General features: G+C 37.0%; 1 protein-coding gene across 2 annotated transcripts in view; it reads left to right on the top strand.

Annotated features, from left to right (window-relative positions):
* znf598 (zinc finger protein 598) overlaps positions 1 to 24,321 on the top strand; it is a 30,048-nt gene extending 5,727 nt beyond the window's left edge. The window contains exons 4-12 of one of the 2 annotated variants that reach the window (XM_063058862.1): positions 2,389 to 2,600; positions 3,271 to 3,488; positions 7,554 to 7,650; positions 9,974 to 10,158; positions 11,520 to 11,589; positions 12,038 to 12,771; positions 15,466 to 15,616; positions 17,453 to 17,597; positions 19,674 to 24,321. In XM_063058862.1, coding sequence (XP_062914932.1) covers positions 2,389 to 2,600; positions 3,271 to 3,488; positions 7,554 to 7,650; positions 9,974 to 10,158; positions 11,520 to 11,589; positions 12,038 to 12,771; positions 15,466 to 15,616; positions 17,453 to 17,597; positions 19,674 to 20,021 — 2,160 coding nt within the window. In that variant the 3' untranslated portion in view covers positions 20,022 to 24,321. The remainder of the gene's footprint in view (positions 1 to 2,388; positions 2,601 to 3,270; positions 3,489 to 7,553; positions 7,651 to 9,973; positions 10,159 to 11,519; positions 11,590 to 12,037; positions 12,772 to 15,465; positions 15,617 to 17,452; positions 17,598 to 19,673) is intronic. The other variant, XR_010019293.1, reaches the window with a different exon arrangement.
* Positions 24,322 to 25,477: the final 1,156 nt, after the last annotated feature.

Below are 25,477 nucleotides of genomic sequence, written 5' to 3'. Positions count from 1 at the left end.
TTGCAGTTACCCCGAAGACTTCGAGTTTCACCTGGTATTCGACATACCACAGGTTCTCTCTCTCCCTAATAAGGGAGAAAGAGGTGTCTCCATTTTCCCAGTGAGCAGGGAGACATAACAAACAACTCGCTGATTTACAATGTTAAAAGTCCATAACGTCGCTTTTTTCGAGCTCTGTGTCTGAAGATCGCGAAGATTCCGGGTCTCCATGCACACAGCAGATATTCTGACACCCTTGACGACATATGAGTCTCCTGTCGTGACACGACCCTCGATCTACCCGTCTCCAGAGCCCCAAGATCCTAGGCTTCTGAATTTGAGCTGAACTCGTAGGCCGAGCCTTTGATGTGCTAAACAACAGCCAGTTATGGAACCCCGAGAGTGGGTCCCATTCCTGCAAAGAACCAAAGTCAGTGTGTCACTCCAGGTCAGGGTCTTCAAAAGAACCCTGAAAGAGAAAAATAGAGATTTAAAGATGGAAATGGAGCTGTTTCTGAAGATGCAAGCAAATGAGTCGCCGTTAGGCACCATTAACCCTCCTAAGCTCCACCTTCTGTTATTGGTAACTTGACTGTTGGATTACATTTGTTCAGCCAGATCTTGCTGTCTGGATAAGTCAATAGCTACTTTTGTTGAAGAGTGAACAAATGAAGGGTCTCATCCTGAAACATGGACTTTTTATTCCTTTCTATAGATACTGCCTGACCTGAGTTTCTCTGAATTTTGTGTAAGCTACTTTTGTCAATATTTTCCTGATGGCATATGAAATTCCCAAGAGTATATTCTGTGTCCTTGTTATACTGCTTCCCATTGATTTAGCACTTTAGAGAGGGCAATGATTTGTTATCCTACTTATTTATGACTTGAAACTAGGGAACTTGGAGATGCTAAAGGCTACTCTTTTCTGCTGAAGCATTAAAATTCCAATGAGGCTTGAAAAGGTATATGTGGAGATTTTGTTTCCTGTGGTTAGGGTGTCCAGAACCAGGGATCACAGTCTCAATGTTGAAGATTAGCCATTCAGGACAGATGTGAGAAGAAATTTCTTCATCTAAAGGCTAATAAATTTTTGGAATTCTCTAAGAGCACTGTGGAGGCCCAGTTGCTGCATATATGCAAGTTGGCAATGGATCGAATAGAATGTTAAGGGATATGTGGTGAGTATAAGAAAGTGGCACAAGTTTCTTTGAAGAGAAACATGGTCTTGATTGCCGATACAAGCATAACAGATAAAATGGTCTATTTCTCTTTTTTTTTGTTGTTTCTTGTGTCTTGTATAATAGACAGAAGAAACCCAAAATGGAAATGGGTCTGACAAGTTCAAGAAATTGGCCAGGAGATGCATTTTTGTTGCTTTCAATTTTGACATCTAACCCTCAATTTGCAGTTGACTGTCCCAGCTATGTCCAATGCTAAGTGGTCAGTCTGATTCGACTCTTGTGATTTACAAAAAAAAAATGTTTTGATGGTTTACTACATGAGTGGTAATCTCTGGGTTGAGAGTCATTTAAGTTGGTGAGTTTGGATTTACAGTGGCGAGTTGGATAAATGATGGCAAATTTTCATCCCTGAACTATAGTGAACCAGATGGGTTTTGTGCCATCAGTTGGCTTCGTGGACACTGAGTAGTTTGTTTTAATGAATATTTAGTTAAATTGCTGAATTTAATTTCCCCTTGTGAAACTAATCAATTGAGTCTGATGGATAGAATTAATATTGCCAAACAATGAATTATTTTGCAGTTGACCCATGTTTTGTAACTTTCAACCTTAAATTTTTACTTTCAGCGTTGAAAGCTTCTTAGTTATCAGGTATGGTTTAGTGTTATGTGATCAATTCAACTTAACTGTATTTCTTATCTAGTTTCACATTGAAAATGTAAGAAGTGCTTGAATCTGGAAATGGAAATCAGTTTCAAGGCTTTTATGTTCAGTCTTCAGAAGAATTAACTGATTAACAATGCTGAAATATTACCAAAACTGTTTATCACTGTTTTAACTAATCTGCTTTTGATCAAAGTTACAAACACCTTTTTAAGGTTTAACTTGGATGTAAGTGGTCTTATTATAAAATTGTTTGCAATTAAATGTTATTAATTCAGTGCTTTGTTTTAGATGTTTTTAACTTGTTGTATAGGGCCTTTCAACTATATACAATTTATTAATGTACAATAACTAGTCATTTAACAAAAATCAAATGTTAATTACTTCCTAAATTAGAAGACAAAAATTACATGGCATGTTTAAGAGATCTTCAGTAAGAAATTAATTTCTGATTAGTATTATTTAATGCATTTATCATATTAGTTTGCAAAGCAAAACTGATGCCTTTCCATGAAATTGCTACTAGGTAAAATAAATTATTTCATTTTAATTAAATGCCTTTCAGATTTTCACCTATGAACGAAAATGGTATAACCGGAAGGATCTTGCTCGTCATCGAATACATGGTGACCCAGATGATACTTCACATCGTGGCCATCCTTTGTGCAAATTCTGTGATGATCGTTATCTAGATAATGATGAATTACTTAAACATTTGAGGCGGGATCACTATTTCTGCCATTTCTGTGACTCTGACGGTGCTCAGGAATATTACAGGTAAGTTGGATAAAACTGTGGGCAAACTACAAAATGAACTGTTAGAGACATCAACAAACTTGCTGATGCACAGTTCAACATGGTTTATCCCAGCAGAAACTTGATCTTTTCATCCAGTTATACAGGGTAGGTATTTGCAACATAATGACTTTTATTATAGACTAAAAAGATGAGCAATAAGGGGTAGAAATACCATGTAGATTGCAGTTACTGTAGAGGACCTGTATGGAAAGAACCTTTTACGCAGAATATGATCATGCTCAGTGTTAATATTGTTGAAGTCTGTGTGTTTAATATCATACAATATGAACTGGAGTTTTGGTTTGCTTCCTTCAGCTGCAGAATTCTCAACATCCCACTTGAGCAGAAACCTAAATTTAACCATCTTTTTCCTGAAAGTGCCCACTTAATTCAAATGGACCTAGATGTTGAATGTTTTGGGGTTATCACTGAACTCTATCTTGCCCTTGTTTTCCAGAGGGGTTCTGTTGTTGACCATTAGCAGTAAAACCTTAGCTAATTGTTTTTGCTGTTTCTTCAATTAATCTCCAATAATGTATACAATTAAAAGCAGTGTGCTAGATAAACAGTTTTCTATTCTGTAGTGCCCTTACTGGTCTATATTATTTCATGAACAAGCCCAAAAAATTTACATTTAATTTTCTTGCAGTGATTATGATTATCTTCGTGATCATTTTCGGGAGAAGCACTATCTATGTGAAGAAGGACGTTGTAATACTGAGCAGTTTACTCATGCTTTTCGTTCTGAAATTGATTACAAAGCACATAAAGCTGCTTCCCACAGCAAAAACAGAGCAGAGGCCAGACAAAATAGACAGATTGACCTGCAGTTCAATTATGCTCCTCGACATCAAAGGCGAAATGAAGGTAACAGTGTGTGGTAGTTGACCAGTACAATTGCAAATTGTGGTTCAATTATTATGATTTTCCTCATGATTTCAAGTTGCCATTAAGAAAGGAGCTGAAGAATCCCAAAAATACACATACTTGTAAATCTGTTGAAGTAAACAGATGCCATCTGAGCATTATTTCTCTGCTGAATCTGGATTTGCCATGGGAGCATCTTTTCTAATCACAAAATTCTCCCTTTTTTTTCTGTATCCATCAATAGCTCTGTTTGTATTTCCACAAGTGACAATAGAATCATAGAATTGCACAGTATAGAAACATGCCTTTTGGCCCTACTCATAACATGCTGACTAAGATGCCTGTCCACACTAATCCCATATCCTCTTAACCTTTCCTATTCATAGACTTGTCCAAATATCTCTTGAATGTTGTAATTGTACCTGCCCCTACCACTTCCTCTGGCAGCTTGTTTCACATACCTCATCACCTTCTGTCTTGTGGGGTTGGGTGGGAGGAGTGGTTAGAAACTCCTCTCCTTATAACTCAAACCCTCCAGTCCAGCCAGTATTCCTATGAGTCTTTTATGCACTGCCTCAAGCTTAATAGCACCCATGACCAGAATTGCAAACAATCCTCCATCAGCAGCATAACCAACAAGTTGTATGACAGTAACGTGATGTCCCAACTTATTTATTCCTCAGCCATTGAAAACAAACTTCACTACTTTACTAACCGACCTATGTCCCACTAGTATTCTAACTTCTTGGGCCAGCTGGGATTTATCGGAGGCCTTGCTAAAGTCCATGGAGACAGTATCCATCACCCTACCCTTGTCAATCTTCAATCTAATTTGATCTGCCATGAACAAAGCTACATTGAGTATTGCTAATTTGCCTTCACATATGCAACCAAATCTCCTCCCTCAGAATCCATTCCAGTAACTTTGCACCACTGATAAGTGGCCCATTGGCCTGTAATTCCCTGACTTGACCTTGAAACCCTTTTTTTTTAAAAAAAAAGCTTTCCTTCAGTCTTCTGGTATAACACTGTTGGCTAAGGGCAAGCTTCTCCCTTGCTTCACACCACCACCTCAAAAATATTGCTTCAGGGTATCACTTTCCTTGAACTTGCTAGGTTCCATGAACTTTTCCGGACAACACAATTGAAGTATTCATTTAGATCCTGCACATCTTTATTTATTTATTTATTGAGATAGATCGTGGAATAGGCCCTTCAGACTCTTTGAGTTGTGCTGCTCAGCAACCCCCCCTCCCCGATTTAATCCTAGTCTAATCATGGGACAATTTACAATGACCAATTAGCCTACCAACTGGTATTTCTTTGGACTGTGGGAGGAAACTGGAGCACCTGGAGGAAACCTAAGCATTCAGGGGGAGAACATACAAACTCCTTACAGATAGCAGGATTTGAAATTGGGTCACTTGTGTTGTGCTAACCACTACACTACCGTGCCACCACACATTGCTACACTGATCCTTCAAAGGACCTACTGTCTTGTAATTGCCCAGTTGCTCTAAATATACTTGTAGAATTGGATAAGATTCTCCTTCACCTTTATCTGCCAAGGAAATCCCATGTTCCCTTTGTCCTAACTTACATCCCTTGCATTCCTCAAGGGTCTTGTTTGATCCCAGCAGCCTATACCTTGCGTATGCCTCCTTTTTCTTGACCACAGCCTTAATATCACCCTTACTGTGATTCCCTAATCCTGCAAGCCTTGTCCTTCACTCTAACAAGAACATGCTGGCCCTGAAGTATCTCATTTTCAAAAGCTTCCCACTTGCCAGACATCCTTATATCTTTAATAGCCTGTCCCAATCAATTTTTGCTAGTTCTTTTTCTAATGCCATCAAAATTAATCTTGCCCCAATTTAGGGCTTTAACTTTTGAACTAGCGCTATCTTCTAAAACTGTCTTGAAACCAATAGAATTATGGTACAAAATACTCTGCCCCCTCCTCCCTCCCCCCCCCACTAACAGTAGCCACTCAGCCAGCCTCTTTTCTTAAGATGAAGCTGACAAATGCTTTTCTTTAACAGAGCCATCTACATATTGTTTCAGAAAACTTTCCTGTACACTTAACAAATTCAGCTCCATCTAATCCCTTAGCATGGTCAATCCCAGTGATTATTAGGGAAATTGAAATTACCAGCTCTTATTCTATGATTTCCTTGCATATGGCTGCTTGAATTTCTGCTATTAGGGAGACTTGTATAATCCCTTCAAAGTTATCTTCCATTTTATTATTTCTAAGCACTACCCATGTAGCTTTGCTAAATGTTACCCAATCCTGCTTTTCTTCCCCCAGAATATTCTAAGTACTGCTTATTGAATCTGAAAACTACCCACAAGCTATTAAACACTGATTTAATCCTTGTTTTCAAATCCTAACCTCATTTTTGCTTGTAATACCAAACTGGTTTTATGAAATAATCTTTCACAATGCACTTGGGGCCCCTTTCTGAATTTCTGTTTAATAAGTTAATTTTATTATAAGTCTCTCTTTTTTTTCATTCCTAGTTATCTAAGTGAATCTGCATTACCTCTTTCCTTGCCTGTTGATCTTCAATAATTGCAGTGTCCAAAAGTACAAAGTACTCCCATCTGCAGATTAAACAATATCTCATCATTTACCTCATTTTTACATTAAATGCCACTTTATTGGAGCTAAAATGCATATAACTTTTTGTTTTGACCGTGTGCAAGTTGGATTCAAGAATTCAGTGCTGCATTTTTGAGTGGATTATGTTTACACATCATTATTTTAAATGTAATGTAAATTACGTTGTGCTTCACAGGTGTTTTCTAAACTGTTGCTCTTTCTGACTATCCATTGCCTAATGGGTGTGCTCCAGTGTAGGTCCAGAAATTGCTCCACATATTTTTTTTAAATTGAAATGCTTTCTATTTTTGCATAGAAACAATAGTTTGTGATTAACTAAGAATATACCTGGAGTTCCATTTTGTGTTACATTTGCATTAGCCTCTCCAGAACTAACTAAATTACAGTCCTCTTGTGAAATTTCTGGAGCTGCACTGTTGTTATCTTGGTAGTTTATTGTTGGTAATTTAAACCATAAGGGTCTTTCTGATTTGATTTATACTCTTTGATCTTAGATTATTTAAAGGGTACATTGAAACAGTTGGCTTATTCCTGCATGTAGTTAGTTTGTCTAAAAGTACTCCATCTGTTGATTAAATAGTATCTTGTGTAGACTCATCATTTACCTCTTTTACATTAAATTTCACCTTAGGGTTTTAGAAATGGGATCATATTTTTCTTTTGCTACTTTTTATTGTCTTTATTCATTGGTATGATTGTTGTATTTTATTTTACTACTTCATCCATTACTGCTAAAAATGTAATTGATTAAAGAAGTCCCTTGAATTTGATGCTCATAAACAGGTTAAAAATGAGGCATATTGCCTGAATCATCCTGGATTCAGCTTGATAGCAGTGACACAATTGCCTGTGCTACATATGCCAGATGCAGAAAGCCAGCAGGGCTGAAAGTTCTCATCTCAGCACAGTCAAAGGCCTTTGCCATTTTAAATATCTAGGAGTAAGATGTTCATTTATTTGAACAACTTAAATATAAATGTTTGCAATTTCAAAAAAAAATGCTTTAAAAGAACATGTAATTTAAAACATTGGCTTTATTGTCTTCATAACATCGATAGTTCAATTCAGTGTTTAAGTTAGTGTCAAAATAGGATGTTAGATGCAGAGGCACCTGATCTGGCTTGTCTTGGTTCACTGCATGTAACCACAGAAGCATGGAAGTCTAAAACCATACCACATATTGTAGAAAGCTGGCAGTTTACTTTGGGGTTTTGGGCCACTGTCAATCTGCATTTCCAGCAAATTTCCTAGTGATTTTTGCATGGATAGCTGATACCTAAGGCAAAGGATGCTCAACTCTAATAATGGACTTTAACAATTTATGTAAACCCAAGGTCACTTTTTGTGCTCAGGAAATAGAATGATGTCTTTTTGAAATAATAAATATTTTTTTCTTGTTTTGGTCAGTGCTCATTCACAGCTAATGTTACTTTCTGTAGGTATTTTGGGTGGAGAGGATTATGAAGAAGTGGATCGATTTAATAGAAGAGGCCAAAATAGAGGACAAAACCGGCGAGGCAGATGGAAATATAACAGGTAATGTGTGATTAACAAGGTTTTGTAATTTCAAATCTTGTCCCTTCTGAAGATCTTTGTAACCATATAATATATTGGGATCTGCTTGGTATTGCTCTGTGTACCTTCACAATCTTTTACATCACTGTTTATTTTTCCTTCTGTGTTTCATTATTGAAGCTATGAGTTAAAAAACAAAAAAACTGGCTGCAATACTTGGTAGCAAGACTCTGTTGGCATCTTCCTCCTGATAAAAGGCCTTTTATGTTATCAACACTATCTCATCATGATTTAGGTAGAAGACCCCTTGGCAAAACCCTCAGTCCTGAATTGGCACCTATTAAATTTGTCATTGTCCAACTGAGCAATTTTAAACATGGTGTTCTCTTTGTTATAACAAGTACAGATGACTGCTGGGCTGACTGCTGCTTAATTCACTCTGTCATTTTCCTCAGCCTCAAAACAGCATTGACAACTGAAATGCTACTGCAAAAAAAAGTTAAGATCTTGTTGGCCTTGCAAACAAATTCTTCTTCAGTCATTCTAGGGACTCCTAACTCCCTGAGCCTCAATGCCTGGATTACACGTAAATCCACCATAATTTGTACTTGTGTGAAGGTTTTTGGATCAACTACCAGTGACCAGCAGGGATTGGTTTTGTTGAGAATGTTCAGATCTAGGAACCAGTTACCCAAACTGCAACATAATATTGGATTGAATTCTCTCTAGACAACCAAAAAAAAGTGTGTTTTAAAGAACAGATGGTGGCTGGAGAAAATGCCAAAAATCCAGCATCTGCCTAATAACCATGACATGGTTTCATTCAGAGGGCAGTGAATTTTGGAATTTTAGACGTGGAAAGGATGTGGGAGTGGGGGAGTGTAGGATGAGAGCACAACCTCAGGATAGAGGGGCGTCCATTTCAAAAAAAGAGATGTGGACAAATTTCTTAAGTCAGAGGGTGGTGAATTTGTGGAATTTATTACCACAGGCAGCTGTGGAGGCCAGGTTATTGAGTGTATTCAAGACAGAGCTTGACAGCTTCTTGATTGGACATGGCATCAAAGGTTACAAGGAGAAGGCTAGGGAATAGGGCTGAGGAGGGGAAAAAGGATCAGCTATGATTGAATGGCAGAGCAGACTCGATGGCCAAAATAGCCTAATTCTGTTCCTACATCTTGTGGTCTGAGAGGGTTGTGGAAGCTTTGTAGCCGATTGATAGATAGTTGGATACTAAGTGAACCCGGGGATATTTAGTTAATGCAGTAAAGAATTGGTATCAGACAAAATCTTATTAAATGCTACGTCTATTACTACTTCAGTTTCTGGTTTTCTGTAACTATGCTATTCATTTACCTAAATTTTTCTCCTTTTATTTCACTTTCATTGACACTTTTTCTGTCTCCAATTAAAATACCTGTGCTGCCCTAGACCAGCACTAAAATCCTAATGACTAGGCAGAAGGGCCTGCACTCTGTTTTTGCTGCATATGTTGAGAGTATAAATTATTGGTGTGATTATTGGGATAGTCCTATGTTTAAATACCCATTTGGTAAGATCTGCCACCACTTGTACAACCAAAAAACTCATTATGATCAGCACATACTAATTAAACATTAGGGAGAGTAATGTCCAGCTCTGCCTTTGTTTTTGTTTTGAAATATTCTTTGCTAATTAGAAATTATTTATTTTCTACATCGTCCTCATCAATGTACATTTATTGGGGCATGAGTTCAATCTTCCAAGGCCCAAGCAGTAGCAATTTTTTTTTTCTGAAGGGTGAATACTCTGAGGTGCACATTGCTGAGACATTGGTGGGGGTGGGTTCTATTGATATCGAAAATACAGTGGTAGAAAATCTATTTGAGCTTTTATTTCTGCTTATGAAGATTACATTCTGGAGGTTCTAAAAGTGACAAAATAGGGCAAAACAGTATATCAGCATTGGAAAAATTGAAGAATGGCAAGAGTGATGATAAATAAAATGGTATGCAGTTGATCTGAATAAAACATCTAATAAAGGAACTGGATGTTATAACGTAAACAACAGGAATTCTGCAGATGCTGGAAATTCAAGCAACATACATCAAAGTTGCTGGTGAACGCAGCAGGCCAAGCAGCATCTATAGGAAGAGGCACAGTCGACGTTTCAGGCCGAGACCCTTCGTCAGGACTGACGAAGGGTCTCGGCCTGAAATGTCGACTGCGCCTCTTCCTATAGATGCTGCTTGGCCTGCTGCGTTCACCAGCAACTTTGATGTATGTTGCTTGGATGTTGTAACGCTAGTTTCTGTTTAGTTCTCCATTGACATAATTTGTAACTAATTAATCCTTGGTTTTCCAGGGAGGAAGAAGATCGTGAGGTTGCTGCAGCTGTTCGAGCATCTATAGCAGCACGAAGGCAAGAGGAAAAGAAGCAAGCTGCTTCAAAGGAAGCAGCTGATAATGGCAAAAATAATCATGGTGAAAAGGAAAAGGATGACGCATGTAATGCTAAAAGTGTAGTTAAGTCAACTAGTGAGACTACAGGTTTGTTTCAGCTCCGCATATACTTCTGGTTTTCGGTAATTGACAGGCCTTGCTGCTGTTTGAATATCTTGCAGATGACTATAGCAGGAATAAGTAGATACTCAGGGATTTCAAACTAATCAGTATGGTATTGGGTTAGATGAAAGGGTAAATGAATAGTTATGGTTCTAAAACCAATGAGAGATAAAAGCAGACATGCACAAATAATGAATTAAGCAAAGGAATGTTTAAAAGACTTATCTCAACTAGGAAAAGGAATAAACAATACAATCTTTTTTTTTAAATGGCTACAAATACTCAACAGGCCAAGCGACCTAAATAGCTATAGAAACAGTTAACGTTTTCAAGTTTATGACTTTTCATCATAACTTGTGGTGTCACCAAGATTAAAGTCATCATCCTGAAATGTCACTATCTCCCATGCCACAGTTGATACCTCGCCTGAGTGTTCACAACATTTTCTACTTTTGTTGCAGAACATCAGGGTGTGTGGGAGTATAAGGTACAAACTCAAAGTTGGAGATTAGCTTTATTTGTAACATGTACATCAAAACATACAGTCAGTGTGTTGTTTGCATCAGCAACCAACACAAACCAAGGTTTTGCTAGTGAGTCAAGTGTTGCTATGCTTCCAGTACCAACATAGCATGCCCACAATTTACTAATCAATACACCTTTAGAATGGGAAAGGCAACTGGAGCACCTGGAGGAAACCCATGCAGTCATAAGGAGAACGTACAAGGTCCTTGTAGGCAGTGGCAGGAATTAACCCTAATTGCTGATGTTGTACAGTATTATGCTAACCACTATGCTACCAAGCGCCCTAACCTAGTCTTAAGCAAGGTGCATCCCAGGCAGTATATCGAATTAGATAAACTGGTGTTATTGTGGCTAAGTGGCCTAATATTCTCATCTTGCATGACATTGATATAAATTAAAGCATTTTCCTTTGCCATATACTTAGGTGCAGGTTTTGAGTTGTTTATAAGTCTAAATCTTACTGTTAATGTATTGGGTCAATATTAAACTGGTTGCTCATGTACTCCAGCATAACTGATTACAACCACAACAAAGGTACTGTAACTAGTAGTATTGTGGAAGAAAGTTTGCTGCGTTTCTGATGTACACCATGCCTGTTTTGCAGAATATTATAAAGTTCAATCTAAAATTGCAGTAAAGAAACTCAACAATTTAATTAATCTAAATATCCTTGGAACAGATAATGAATGACCTGTGAAACTGCCTAAAATTTAAGCTAACACTTAATTAAGCCCAAGTCATTCATAAGTATGTTACTTAAAACAAAGATTGTTGTACAGTTGTGAAGCCACGAATAAATTTCAATTTGCCTTTATTTAAAGGTGTTAAAGAGTCTGCTAAAGGTCTGTCAAAGCAAGAGAATTTCCAAGTGACTGCTGCACCTAATCCAAGGTATATTCAACCTGCTCAAAATTCTCTTCTAGTCGTGTTGTGTAATTAAAATTATTTCTAGGTAATTCCATATGTTCTTCAGCAATATTCAAATGCATGTTTTAGTGGTACTATTTGTTTCATATTTGAAATGAAAAGATACAAGGTAGGGTGAAGGAAAGAAATAAGAAATGATTTGTTGGGCAGCATTGGAATATGGCATAATCCTGGGGGAGGGGGGAATAAATTTTTATTTAATAGATTAGAGAAAGGGTGTTGGGGCATAATCACAATGTTTAAGACAACTGGCCGTGTTGTACAAATTAGTCACTTTTTATTCCTCTATAGAGTAACAATTATGTTTAGAAAAATACTTCATTGGCTCTGAAGTTTGGAATGTCTAATGGTTTTTAAATAATTACAGGATTTTTTAACTAGTAGGATTAATTGGCATTTTATCTTTTGGCAGTTCTAATCATGTGATTCCTGTCCGCCTAAATGAAGAAGAGTTTCCTAGTTTGTCTGTCTCAACACGCGCTAGTAGCACAGGTCTTACTCCAACTTACACATCTGCAGCTAAGAAAAATACTACTTTTCAGGAAGAGGACTTTCCTGCTCTTGTGTCAAAAATTAAACAGCAAAAACCCACAGCATCAGCAACTGCGTGGACTAATGCTTCTAGTAAAAGTGTTTTGAAAACAGTGCATTCCAGTAGCAACAATTCTAATCAAGCTGTCAAAAAATCTTCAACGAATCACAGTACCAAAACAAAAAATAAAGCTGCTTTAAAATCCGATGGGGAGGATGAGGAAGATGGTACTGGCTTGACAGCCCAAGAGTTCAGAAGTGCACCCACAATGTTAGATATTTCCTCTCTATTAACTCATTCAACACAAACTGTCTCTAAAGTTGGTAAAAAGAAAAAGATTGGGGGAGAAAAGCAAAATTCATCACCAGCTCCAATTACTGAACCAAATGTAGCTAATGTTCAAAAGGAGAATGTTCCAGAAATTAAACAGAAGACCTTGCCAGTCACCCATGTATTGAATGGTCACACTGACAAACTATGTACTGTAAATGCAAGCACATGCACAATAAAGGAACCACCAGGGTTTAAGAAGCCTGAAGATAGTTTAAGTTCTTTACCTGAAGAAGATTTTCCAGTGCTGGGAAACCCAGTTTTACCGAAGAATCCACCTCCAGGTAACTATTTTAGGAGTGATCATGGTATAGTAGATTATATTTTGCCCACTAAGTATGTTTATGTAAGTGCGAGACTGCAAATTCTGAAATCAGGAGCAACACACAAAAAGCTGGAGGAGCTCAATAGGCCATGGTGGTAAATGATCAGTCGACATTTTGGTTGAAGTCCCTTTGTCTGGACTGGAATAGTGTAGATGAAAGGCCTCACCCAAAATGTTGAGTTGCCATTTACTTCCATTGATGTTGCTTGTCCCACCAATTCAACCAGCTTCTTGTGTGTTGCAAGCAAATTTTGTGTTGGAGTTGAAAACATCTTTGATTCTGGGTATGGAAAGTCACTTATTTAATTTGAGTAAATTGGTGTAAAAAATCTAGCATTCTTGAACTTGCTGTTTCATTTATCAATATCATCAGTCACTGCCAAGATTGGGAAGCATTTCTGGAGATTTATAAGTCAGATACATGGCTTTAGGATCTATGGTCTAGGAACTTGAACATTATTCTACTTCATTCATAACTATGAAGTATCTTGCTATTGGGTTTCTATGCAGATAAATCTAGCAAAATATTTAAAATCTGACATTGCAAGCTTTGGTTTGGGATAACTTGCTTGATAAGACCTGTTCTTTATATGAACACCTTAAACAATTGTCCTTAAGTTTTTTTTTGATCATTATTGTCATAGTTTTTTAGATTCCTAAATGCATTCTTGTGAGTATTGTTGGTACAGAAAATAAATCATTGCTCATTTGTGATTAATCTGTATCAAGTTTTGTTAGATTATTCCAGTAAGACGACCATGGTTGAATCAACCATATTGCTGCATAGTCATATATAGTTCGTACAAGAAAGTGTCTTTACATTCATAAAATACGTTATTCATTCAGATGAAACTCGCCCTTTTTTTTTCTTTAAATCAGTTGATTGATTTGCTCCCTTTTTTTAAAGAATGGCTTTTTGTGATGAATTTCAGTGAACTTTGGTAATTGCTTTTTGTGGATGAGTGATTGAAGATCACAACCCAGCCTTTGAACGTGGGGTTTTCTGCTACTATAGACACTGCTTTTTAAAAAGTTAATGTATCATATAATGGCATGATGGGCTAACTGGATAACAGTTTGGCTGAGTTGAATAATTTGCCTTGAGTTGGACTGTTGTATTTAAGCTCCATGGAAGATTTTCATAGCAGAGACTGCCAATCTGTGGAAGTATTAAGAAAGTACTAGAAGTGTTTTTTTTTTGAAGTAACTAAGCAAGCCAAACTGGGAATATTTAAGTACGGGCCATTTTATATCTCCCCCCCTGCTTGGCACCAAATGAAACATTTGAAAATTGCTGGATCGGGTATGCAGCTTGGAATTGTTGCCTTCTGTCTACTCATGCCTGTTATCTGGGCTGGATGTGCAAGGGACTATCTCATTGGCCCTCCACATCGCAGGATTCAGGAACATGTTTTAGAAAAATGACCAGGCTTTGGGTGGCTGAATGTGAAGGTCTTGCCACTGGAATGCCTTTGATAGTTTCAGCAAAGCCGAATGTGAAACTTGTAATTTATTTTAAAAGCTTTAATGCCTTTGACATTTCATGCATATTTTAAGTTATTGAAATAGAAATAATTAGGACAATTTAAAACACATAATTTTTGAAAATGTAGCTAAATTAATATTTTCCCCCTTGCCTCCTAATCCATAAGTTAGGAATCCCAATTGGACCCTATTAATTTTCACACCCATTCCCATCTCTCGCAGTAGATGCTGTAGAATCCCTACAAGTTTCATTTCCACATTATCCAGCATTGGAGTGAACTTGGAGCTAATGCTGCATATTTGTGACCAAATCCTGGGCTTTCTGGATTCACAGCACATAGTTCAAGTCAGTGGTTCTTGTAGCTGTTTAAGAATGTTGAATATTGGTAGTTCCAGTCAGAAGTGCTAGGGAACCATTAATTTCATAGCTGTAGGGACTTTTCTGCTGCTGCTTCAGAGTAATTCATTAAATAAATAAGATTGAGAAAGGGTAACCTAGTTAAAATGAAACTTGGTCATCATATGTTCAACAGGTAATGAAAATCACCATTTATCAATATAGAGCTTAAAATATCCAGATACTGCACAGCGATGCTAAAGAACTTTAAAAAATCATTTAACTGTAAATGATTGGAAAAGTTGTTTACTGTCCTCCTTGCTGTTGTTGATAGTTAATGTGCAGATATGTTATCGTGAAAGTTCTCCAAGCCTCAAATCTGCCATCATTTGAACAATGTGCTGCATTGTTTTAAATGTGTTTCAGGTTTGAAGTGGATATTCCTGAAGCTGTATGTAAACTGCAGCCATTTTAAAAACATGATCACTACAATTTTATTTGTAAAAACTAAATGCTCCTAGTCAGAATTAGAGCCATCTCTTTATCAAGCAGATGTTCTAAAGATTGTATACTGGAGGAAGGGTAAGTGCTTGTATTGATATTTGGCAGTCAGTATATGTGGATAGGGTGAGTTTCTGAAAAGGCAGCTGGAGTTGAACTCTAGGTAAATATGTTAGTGGGTCAGTGTAGTATGCAATGATGCTTTGCTTTGGTACCAAACTACTGTAATGACAAATATCTAACAACAATATTTTCTTTTTACATTAGGATTTCAAAAATAAAGCTTTAGCTAATTTCAGACATTTAATTCTGAATTTATTTTTTATCCAGGTTTTAACAAGTTATTACCAGTGAAGAGCCCACCATCCAATCTTCCTCCTCCACCAGGATTGTCTGCCCCTGTTAGTAAACCCCCTCCTGGCTTTACTGGTGTCCCTCTGAATTCAAACATCAGCGAGCCTATGATTCCAGCACCAAAACAGTATGTAAAATACTTTCCACTGAGGCAGTTCTTTTGTTATCACTGCAAAACAAAAATCAGGGGTTCAGTACTGGTGGATCTCCCTGCCAAAATAGCACAAATCTTTTCATTTCTGGAGGTGCTTTAACTTGTTTAAATTTAATTTACAACTAATCCCTACTGCAAATAATGTATTTGCAGTGTATGAACATTAATCATTTGTTACAAAGTAAAGGATTGGTAATTTTTTTTTTTGAAAACTCCTGAATAGTAAAGTCCTGTTGCATGTGCTGAGCTGTTCTGCAATAAAAGCTAGTCTACTACCACTGTGGGAAGATTTTGCTGACACGCCTGCATTTGTGTGGAAAGTAGTCGCTTTGCGATGTTCTGTCTCAGTGATGTTTTGAAAATACTGCTTTGACCTCAATAAGTGATTTGCTTCTGATTCTATTGAAGACAGTGTGAGTTAGAAATGGCAAATTGAGGTGACCAATTACTTGCAGAATGCTTGGGCAGTAGAATTTTCTGCTATTATTTAAGCTTAAGTAAGAAATGATCATGTCTTACAAAGAGCAGCAGTTTGTGAATATTTGCATTTTGACCATCACTTCACATTTTGTAGTCCAGGTTGTTGCACTATGAATTTTCTAACTGCTGATTTCATTCTTAATCTTTGTTGCTTGGAGTAACGGAGTGGAAGCAGAATGCATTGCTTGAAGAAGACATAGATTGGCCCATTTGTAATTGGTACACATACCAGTGCTCTGCTCTCCAACCATTTGGTATAGAGAAGCAAGTTTTATATCCTGAGTCCAGTGCCATAATGAAAGCAAAAGTTCAGCTGTGAAATTTAACATACAGTTGATGTACTGTGTGTGTGTGCAACTTTTGTTCCTTTTGTCAAATAAAAGGCTTTTTCTTCCATTTCATTTCTGCTATGCTAATGGATTTAAGATTTTTGCTATTTAGCCCCAGATTACCAGGCAATAGGGAATCACATTTGAGGGATGAGATCTGTTGGACATGTTGCTATCCACTACTTAATTTAAAATAAAACGTCTGCTGATGGTGGCTTCTGGACTGTGGGCAATTGTTAGGAAAATAACAGATCGAGGACCTTGAGAAATAACTAGGAAGAAAATAATTGACCTGACATCAGAAATTCTGAATTAAAGTTCTATCGGATAAACTTTAAATTTCTATAATTCATTAACTCTTAGCAAGCATTTTAATAAAACACATCCACTTAATGGTAAGCATGGGAGATTCTGAAGCTTTGGTGTATAAAAGTTAATCCCCCTGCTCACTGAAATACAAACTGGAAATATTTAATTAAAATTGCTAGAGCATTTCATAAATGCTTTGTGCCCATGTGAGAAAACATGCAGCTTGGATACATTGAAGTATATGAAAATATTTCTTTTTTGCATTATTTTAGTGCAGCTTGTCAAGAATTTTTCATTTTTCTAAATTTGTGAAATATTGCCTATTTAATTTCTAGTTTTTATTAGAGTAAAATTAAATGTAGGTAGTTTTACCATCCTTATTGACTATTTCTATGACATGTAGGCTGGTTTGATGTGTAGTTCATATTCAGTGGTGTTTACATTAAGCATAAAGGAAACAACAGAAAACACCATTTCCAGTTTAAAAATTTTGGGACATTCTAGGTAACTGCTTGCTTATCAGTGATGCGATAAATGTCCAGAGATGTTCCTATGGTGGCGGGAATGCATATAATGTGCTGGTGGGATAATAGTAAGAAATGAAGATGGGTTGATAAGAGAAGCAATGATCTCTGATTTCTTTTTCTTAACTCTTAGCAGATTTTTAAAGTAACCACTTTTTTTAATGTAGGTCTTCACCTTCATCAAATAATTACCTCATTCCGGAGAACTTTCAGCAGAGGAACGTTGAGTTAATCCAGTCCATAAATACATTTTTGCACAATGATGAAACAAAATTCAACAAGTTTAGGACTCAGTCTGGGCAGTTCAGACAGGTAAGCTGCAGAAAAATGTTGAAATGGCAGAACATCCCTTGGCTTCATACTGTTCTTTAGAAGAAGACACAGCATATAATTTTTTCCATCAGTAACTAAACTACAATTAAAAACAAGATGCTGAAATTGCTCAGCAGGCCAGTCAGCGTATGTGAAAAGGGAAACAGTTAATTCTTCAGGCCAAAGAAGATTTTTATTTAATTTATTAATTTGTTTATTTTACTGGGGTAGAGTAGGAAGCATGGGTGTGGGAAGCACAAAAGACTGTAAGATTGGAAAGCATGTAATGGGACTTAATGGAGGTTAAAAATTGGGCAGATTTTTATAAATGGCATCAAATCAGCAATCAGCTTTGTGTTCACAAGGCAAATTCAAAGTTCTGTTTTTTGGATATAACTTTGATTTTTAAAAAAGCATTAAGATGGATATCTAGACCTAGTGAATCTTTAAATTTACTGCTGTGAATTATGCTGATTTTATCATAAATGAAGACAGGACAGTAAAATAGGGCAGATAGGAGCAAGTTAAAGCCAGTTTTATCACTCACTGTAATCATCTATCTCAACACCATATTCTTGCATTATCCCCGTATTGCTTAATGTTTTCTATATCTAGAAATCTTATTGAGTATGTTCAGTGATTTGGTCTTCTAAGGTAGAAAATTTCATCTTCATGAGTGAAGACATTTCTTCCATATAGCAAGTACAGAAAAACACAGATAATCTGCTATCTGACCATTCAAACCCCTGGTGGTTTGGCGTTTGGTTCCTGAGCTCCTCATTCACTCAGTGGGGCTCTAATTCTTTCTACCCACCCTACCCAACACTCCTGAAATTCTCACTGGAATGTTAATGTGGAATTTTGAATAAAATAGGAAGTGAACGAAAAGCCTTTGAGTGCTAATTAAAAACATGGTAGTACAGTGGCTCGGAAGTCCAAGTGAACCTGAGTTTTATGATATATACTCAAAATTGCATACAGTATTCCACGACTTGGCTTTGCCAAGCCCCTGTGTTTATATTTTTTAAAACTGTAACTAAACATTTTTGAACTTAGCTGTACAACTTATTGGATTGAAGGCCAACATACCATTTGCTGCCTTTCTTGCTAGCTTCATCTGCAGGTTTGCTTTGTGATTGCTGCACATGGAAACACAGAAGCCTTATTACATCAGTGTTTCCCAATCTGCCAATATTTTAATAATATGCTATCTTTAAAAAAGCAGATAACTTTATTTATCTGGATTATAATGAATCTGCCATGCTTTTATCTGCTTGCTCTACATGCCTAATTCATTTTGAAACCCTTTTTTGCACTGCCCTTAACTTCTCAATTCATCCTAACCCCACCAAACAAATCTTTCTTCTTCACCCCGTCACCCCCACCCTCCAGCTAAGTTTTGTTGTTGGCAAACTTAGATTAAATACATACTGTTAATAGTTGAAGACCAAGCACTGATGCCTTTGGACTCTTGCTATTACTGCCTGCCAGAAATATTCCTGAAGTTTCGTTTCAACTAATCTTTAATATATGCAGCATATTATTACCAAACTATGTTTTAATTATGCTCTTGTCTGTGAGATTATTTGTTCTTCCTTTTTCTGCTAGTTTCCTTAAAAAAAAATCCAATAGGCTTAGATCTCCCTTGCAAAACTGCAATGTTCATTTGATCGATTTCTGTTGTGTTTTGAGTTTTATCAAATCATTTTGTAGTGAGCTACATTTTCTTTATAGTCATTTGGGCTAAGTGGCATGTAGTTCAGTTTGTTTATGTTAAAGGGTGGAGTTACCATCTTCCTAACATGAAGCTGCCATTGCAGAGTATAGAATCTTTGGAGGGATGCCATCTCAGAACCTATTTATTTGTACTAGTGTAACTTTGCTTTCTTTAAGCTCTAATTAAAGTTGTTGTCTTGAATTATGGTGGTATCTTGCAGTTCCTCCAGCAAAAATAGTTTAAATGTTTGCTGCCTACATTGCTATATTTACTGGGTTTTATCTTGAAATATTAATCTGTATATTATGCTGATAATTGGTTAACTTTCATTTTTACACTATCCTGTTCTTGCTTCAAAGGGTCTGATTTCTGCCACAGAGTACTATAAGAGCTGCCGAGAAATTTTAGGAGAAAATTTCCTGAAAATATTTAATGAACTGCTGGTTTTGCTGCCAGATACAGCCAAACAGCAGGAGCTTCTATCTGCTCATAAGGACTTGAGAATGCAGGAAAAACCAATATCAAACAAATCAAAAAAGAACAAGAAAAATGGATGGCAAGCGTCCGTTACTTTTGAGCTCGACTGCCAGGTGTGTCCAACATGTCATCAGGTGCTGACCCAGAAAGACTTTGTTACCCATAAAACTTCGCATTTTGAGGATGATGAATTTCCCACCTTACAATCCGTGAGCAAAATCATCAGTTAAAAAAATCAGTTCTTGTATTGAAGACCCAGGAGGAAAACCCTAATGGACCTGTAATGATGCACATAGATGGTATTTGGATACAATTATGGGCTTTAAGGGAAAACCTGGGGAATGTGATAGTATGGTATCTGGGTGAAAGGAAGGAAATAGTATCTCTGCATTCTAGAAGCCTTGATAAAATACCAAAACCTGTTGCTATACTATCATAGAAAGTACGCAATGGTGCATCATTATACACTTAAATGTTGTTGGAAACTACTTCATACAATTGCAAAATGCAGTAGTGAAGTAAGAAATATAACAAAGTGTCACTTTGGTGCAAAGGTATTGAGTTGAAATTGGCTGGTTTAAAAGCAGGTAATCTGAATACTTTGCATAAACATTCACTGATGTACTCTTGACAGATCAAAAGTGTACTAAAACATTTGAATTCGGTCTATTAATGTAAAACAATGTTTTGGAATTGGGTTTGCATGCAGCTTAGTGCAGCATCTTTTTGTATCGTTTGTAGATATTAATGCACTAAATTTGTTCCATTGAGTTTCCCATTTGACAACTGAAATTTCAGGATATAATATAATGGTTTTGAAACTAGGATCAAATGCAGGATATTGCATTGCTGCATCTTTTTTTTCTTCTGAGTGCATCAATTTGTAGCTCAGAAGCCAGTCCTACAGTTAAGACTTTATATTCTGTATTTAAGCAGCACTCCTTGCTGTCAGTGCAATGAATTAAATTTTGATTGCATTTCCATAAACTGCATACTGCAATAGAAACAGGCTCACAGGTATTAAATTTCATCACTGTTCAGTAAATTGTGGAGTCCTGTGAACTGAACAATGGAAGTAATGATCAACAGCTGAAAAGCTGAGACTTCAATAGCTGAAGACAGTTTATCCTTGAATAACTGACAGAGGCAATAGCATCCTGATCTATGGTGATTAGTATATTCATGGTATCCATGGTGGTGGATTGGCTTTGCTTTTTGCTTGTAATATATTTTGGCTAGTAGTGGTTCATGTCTGTATTGCTATGGAAGTACTTTGATCAGTACTTGTATTCATTATGTATCACAATTAACTATATTGTAGTGCCTTTTTTGAGTTAAAGCTTTAAAATAGCATGCATCTGCAATCTAAATTAAAGCTCGAGGTAGTATACACCTTATTGTCAGGAGTCACTTTATTGTCAGTTTTATTACTATTTCATTATACAGTACCACTGTCCTGAAAATTTTGACCTGTGCTTCCATTTAAAATTAATTCTGCTATTTTAACAGATTAAAGTTGATGGAAAATAATTTAACTATGTGCCACTACTATATGTTTGATCTCATTTACTACACTCTTTAAAAGCAACTCTTCTGAGTTTCACTTTCATCTATTGCTGCATTTTCAGTTGATCTCCCACTGAAATTCCTGGCCTTGTAACACGGAAAATTGATTTTTGAATTTTGAAAGAGCTTGCTCACACCTATTTTCATTGTAGATGAATATTTATTGATTATTGTTTAATCTCCAAGGATCAAAGATGGGTTGATGTTTTGGGGCATAGATCCTTTTTTTTTCTTACTGGTACAGTGGGCCACAATCTGCCACCCGGTCTTACCATTGATATCAGTTGGTGGTGCAATGTGCTCCAGTTATGTTGAATTGTTTTGTAATTTCCCTTGGAAGATGTACCAAGTTTTAGTAACAAAAACTAAATAATAAACTGCAGTAAATAAGTTTTATTCTAATAAATTTGATTAACCTGTAATTTAAAAGAAATTAATACAAAGTGATCAATGCAAGTGAAGTATTTGCAACAATCTGAATGGGAACAGATTTAAGTACTTTTATTAGTAGTCCTTAAGTGCATTTGGCAGTTTTAAGTAGGTATTTGAGTAGAAACTTGCAGTGACTAGCTATTGCATATGCAGTGAATTACCAGGATGATGCCCCATAGCACTGAAACTCTACCACTAAGTCTAGTGAACTAACTCTGAACCAGCCACCATAATAGTTTCTGCTGAACTGGTCATTATCAGTGTGTCTGCAATGAGTACTATTGAAGAGTAGTAGTAATGGGTGAATGTTCAATATTGATGATATGTGGCTTTTGATAAGAAATCATCAGTCTCCTGAACAAGACGAGACTCAATTTGAATCTTATTCTCAACACTCTAAAACTGACAGAAGAAAGTTATAAATATTTTAAAAACACAGTTGGGAATTTAGATATGAAGGTGGCAAGAGAAGATAGAAGTGCAGTAAATTGATGCAGTTAGCTGCTTTTCTCCTTTTTGAACTTTTGCATTTGTACCATCTTGAAGCTGAGATTTCTGGTAAATGTTTGCTTCTAGACAACTAATAGTTTAATACATTGACAGACATTTTGGCATAAGTTCTAATGTTTGTAAAACTTTCAATATTTGAATTCATCTACCATGTTATGTACAATGTGCTGTAAATGATCAATAGTGTGGAAATGTATTCCTGAACATTAGTAAACTTTGAAACTAAACTATGCTTCGGTTATTAGATTGTGAGACATCTGGACATGAAACAGAATGGAAAATATATCCATGCAATTCCTGCATTTAATTAATGTTTCTTGATTGAAGGCTGTTTGGCTCAAAAGATATAAACGATATATCCTGGAATTTCTGAAGGGTGCCAATAAAGATTGTTTATGCAATATTAATGCCATTTGCTTGGTGTTGCATTTTACAAAGAATGGACATGTGTTAGTTCTACTTTTAATTACAAAGGGTATACCACATACTTATAGAGATGTTACCTGCAGTGTTGTTAAGGGTTGCTTATGGTGAATTAAAAATTACATTGGATGTGTGGTCTTATCATGGGAGGACATGCTTCATTCACAAAGTGTAGAAACTGGGGAAATGAAATGGCCTGTCAGTACTTGCCATAAATAGCTATTTGAAAACAATTTCAGAATTGCTGTAGTAACTGGTGTTCAGGAATGATTGTGGCACAGTTGGAGAGCAATATGTAAAAAGAGAATCACAGCAGCAGAGCATTTTAACATCTGAGGGAGGTGAGTAGCACAGATAAAGGGGCATGAAAATGTAACGTGGGTGTATAATATGATGAACTCTTGATTTTTTTGAAGATGTATCAGGACCACAGAAATGAGTCATGGTGGCATAGCCTAAACTCCAGAAATTTTCAAGAAAGAACATGTTCTGATAGCAATCAGGAGAACAATCTTAATTATTCAAGTCCATGGGTGGCAATCTTTAGTCTCCATTCCTTAATTCCAAGTGGCTTGAACAAAAAGTTCTGACAAATTAAATGTCTCCTGATTATTTTTCCACTTCCCTCTAACATCTGCTTCTGGAAATGAAAGTGATTGCCAAAGTATTTGTTTTCCATTTGCCTTTTAAATTTCTATTTAAATGTTTGCATCAAGTATGCAAGTCATGATGCAGAAGAAAAATAGCTATTTCGCAAACTTTAGGAGTGTGAATAATGCTGAAACATGAGCATTAAGAATTGTAATAGGCAGAGCATTGAGCTAAAGGTGCATATATCGGTTTTCAAAATCTCAAATTTGCAACAAATTAGTTGCTTAAGAATTCCATTGAATCTTGCTGGGACAGGACCTCTCTTAATCTCTACATTTTATGCTTTGGATATTTACTGGCATTTCAGTTTGTTAACATCCAGGCAAGATCAGCTAGGCTTGCAGTATAGTAGTGAATAATTCATTGCACTTTGCCTACAGATCTTTCAATGCATGGTACACCTAATGAGGTATTTTATGTCCAAATCTCATGTAATAAATGGAAACATTTTTTTGGCAGCAATGAATCATTTTTGTATCAAAACAAGGTTTTTGGATAATCTGTAATATTCACTGATACTGGACTGTGGGGAGTTTATTCCTTCATTTATTTTAATTTCTGAGTGGAACATATTCTGGTTCAGGACAATCCTGGCGTTCCCAAGCCAGAAATAATGGATGAATCTGGAGATCCACTCTCAAGAAGTCTAGCACTGCATCATTCAGATTGGCTGACCCTGCCCTTCTCAAGATATTGAGATTTTCATGCAGTTATTGGGGATATCAAGAGTCATTCCAAATCCTTTACAAGATTTGAGATCATTCTTAAGTGTAACGGTTACCCAAATGCTATTACAATAACAGTGAGCTGGGTTTAATTTCGCCACTATCTGCAAAGAATTTGTACGTTCTCTGTGTGGGTTTCCTCCAGCTGCTCTAATTTCCTTGCATTAGGGGTTAGTAGGATAATTGGTTATATGGATGTAATTGGGCAGTCTGGAAGGGCTTGTTACTGTGCTGTATCTCTAAATAATATAAAATGATGGAATTTTTAACCTCTTCCTGTTTCACTCTGAAGCTTCCATCTATCATTCTGGTACCTAAGAGAAACAAGGTAACATAAGTTGATGACTACCTCCTGGTGATCCTAAGATCCAACATCATGAAGTGCTTCGAGAGACTGGTCATGTCACAAGCTAACTTCAGCCCTTTGGATAATTTTGACCCACTGCAATTTGCTTACTGCAAAAACATTTCCGCAGTGTGATCGAGGGACAGTCGCAGCAGGAGGGCAGGAGGGCAGGAGGGGGAGCGAGGGGCTCAGGAGAAACTGAGTGCTGGGAAGCAGCTGAGGAGAGTGTGCTGTAAAAGGAGCGTGGAGGGCAACTGAAGGGTTAAACAGAGTATTGATTAGAGAGTACTTGAGATTAGATTAGATTATGAGGACATGCAGTCCTCTTTTATTGTCATTTAGTAATACATCCATTAAGAAATGATACAATATTCCTCCGATGTGATATCACAGAAACACAGGACAGACCAAGACTGAAAAACTAACAAAAACCACATAATTATAACATATAGTTACAACAGTGCAACAATACCATAACTTGATGAAGAACAGGCCATGGGCACAGTTAAAAAAAATTCAAAGTCTCGAAAGTCCCACATCTCACGCAGACGGGAGAAGGAAGAAAATTCTCCCTGCCATGCCCAACCACAGTCCGACTCTGAATCGTCCGAAAACTTCGAGCTCTGATCAGCCCTCCGAGTACCGAGCACCATCTCTATCTGAACACTTCGACCTCCGCCTCGGTCACCAGCAGTAGGCAAAGCGGGGGATTTTGGGGCCTTCCCTCCGGAGATTCTCGATTGCACAGTAGCAGCGGCAGCGAACTAGGTATTTCAGAAATTTCTCCAGATGTTCCTCTGTGCTTCTCACGTCTGTCTCCATTAAATCAGAATTGTCCACGGCCTCTATTTAACAAATACGATATCATTTCACCGGAGAGCTGTGTCGCGCTGCCACCTTCTCTTCCCGCTTACTGTCAGGGACAAGTAAAAGGAGGGGAAACTGAAGGGCGGCCAGCATGTGAGTAGCTCAGGGTAGGAGTGGAGCTTTGAGGCTTTGGCTTGAGAGGCTGAGGATGAGCTTGCTCCCAGTG

The sequence above is a fragment of the Mobula hypostoma genome, chromosome 9 (assembly GCF_963921235.1).
Source record: "Mobula hypostoma chromosome 9, sMobHyp1.1, whole genome shotgun sequence".
NCBI classification, from domain to species: domain Eukaryota; kingdom Metazoa; phylum Chordata; class Chondrichthyes; order Myliobatiformes; family Myliobatidae; genus Mobula; species Mobula hypostoma.
This window is presented reverse-complemented; position numbering and strand designations above follow the sequence as displayed.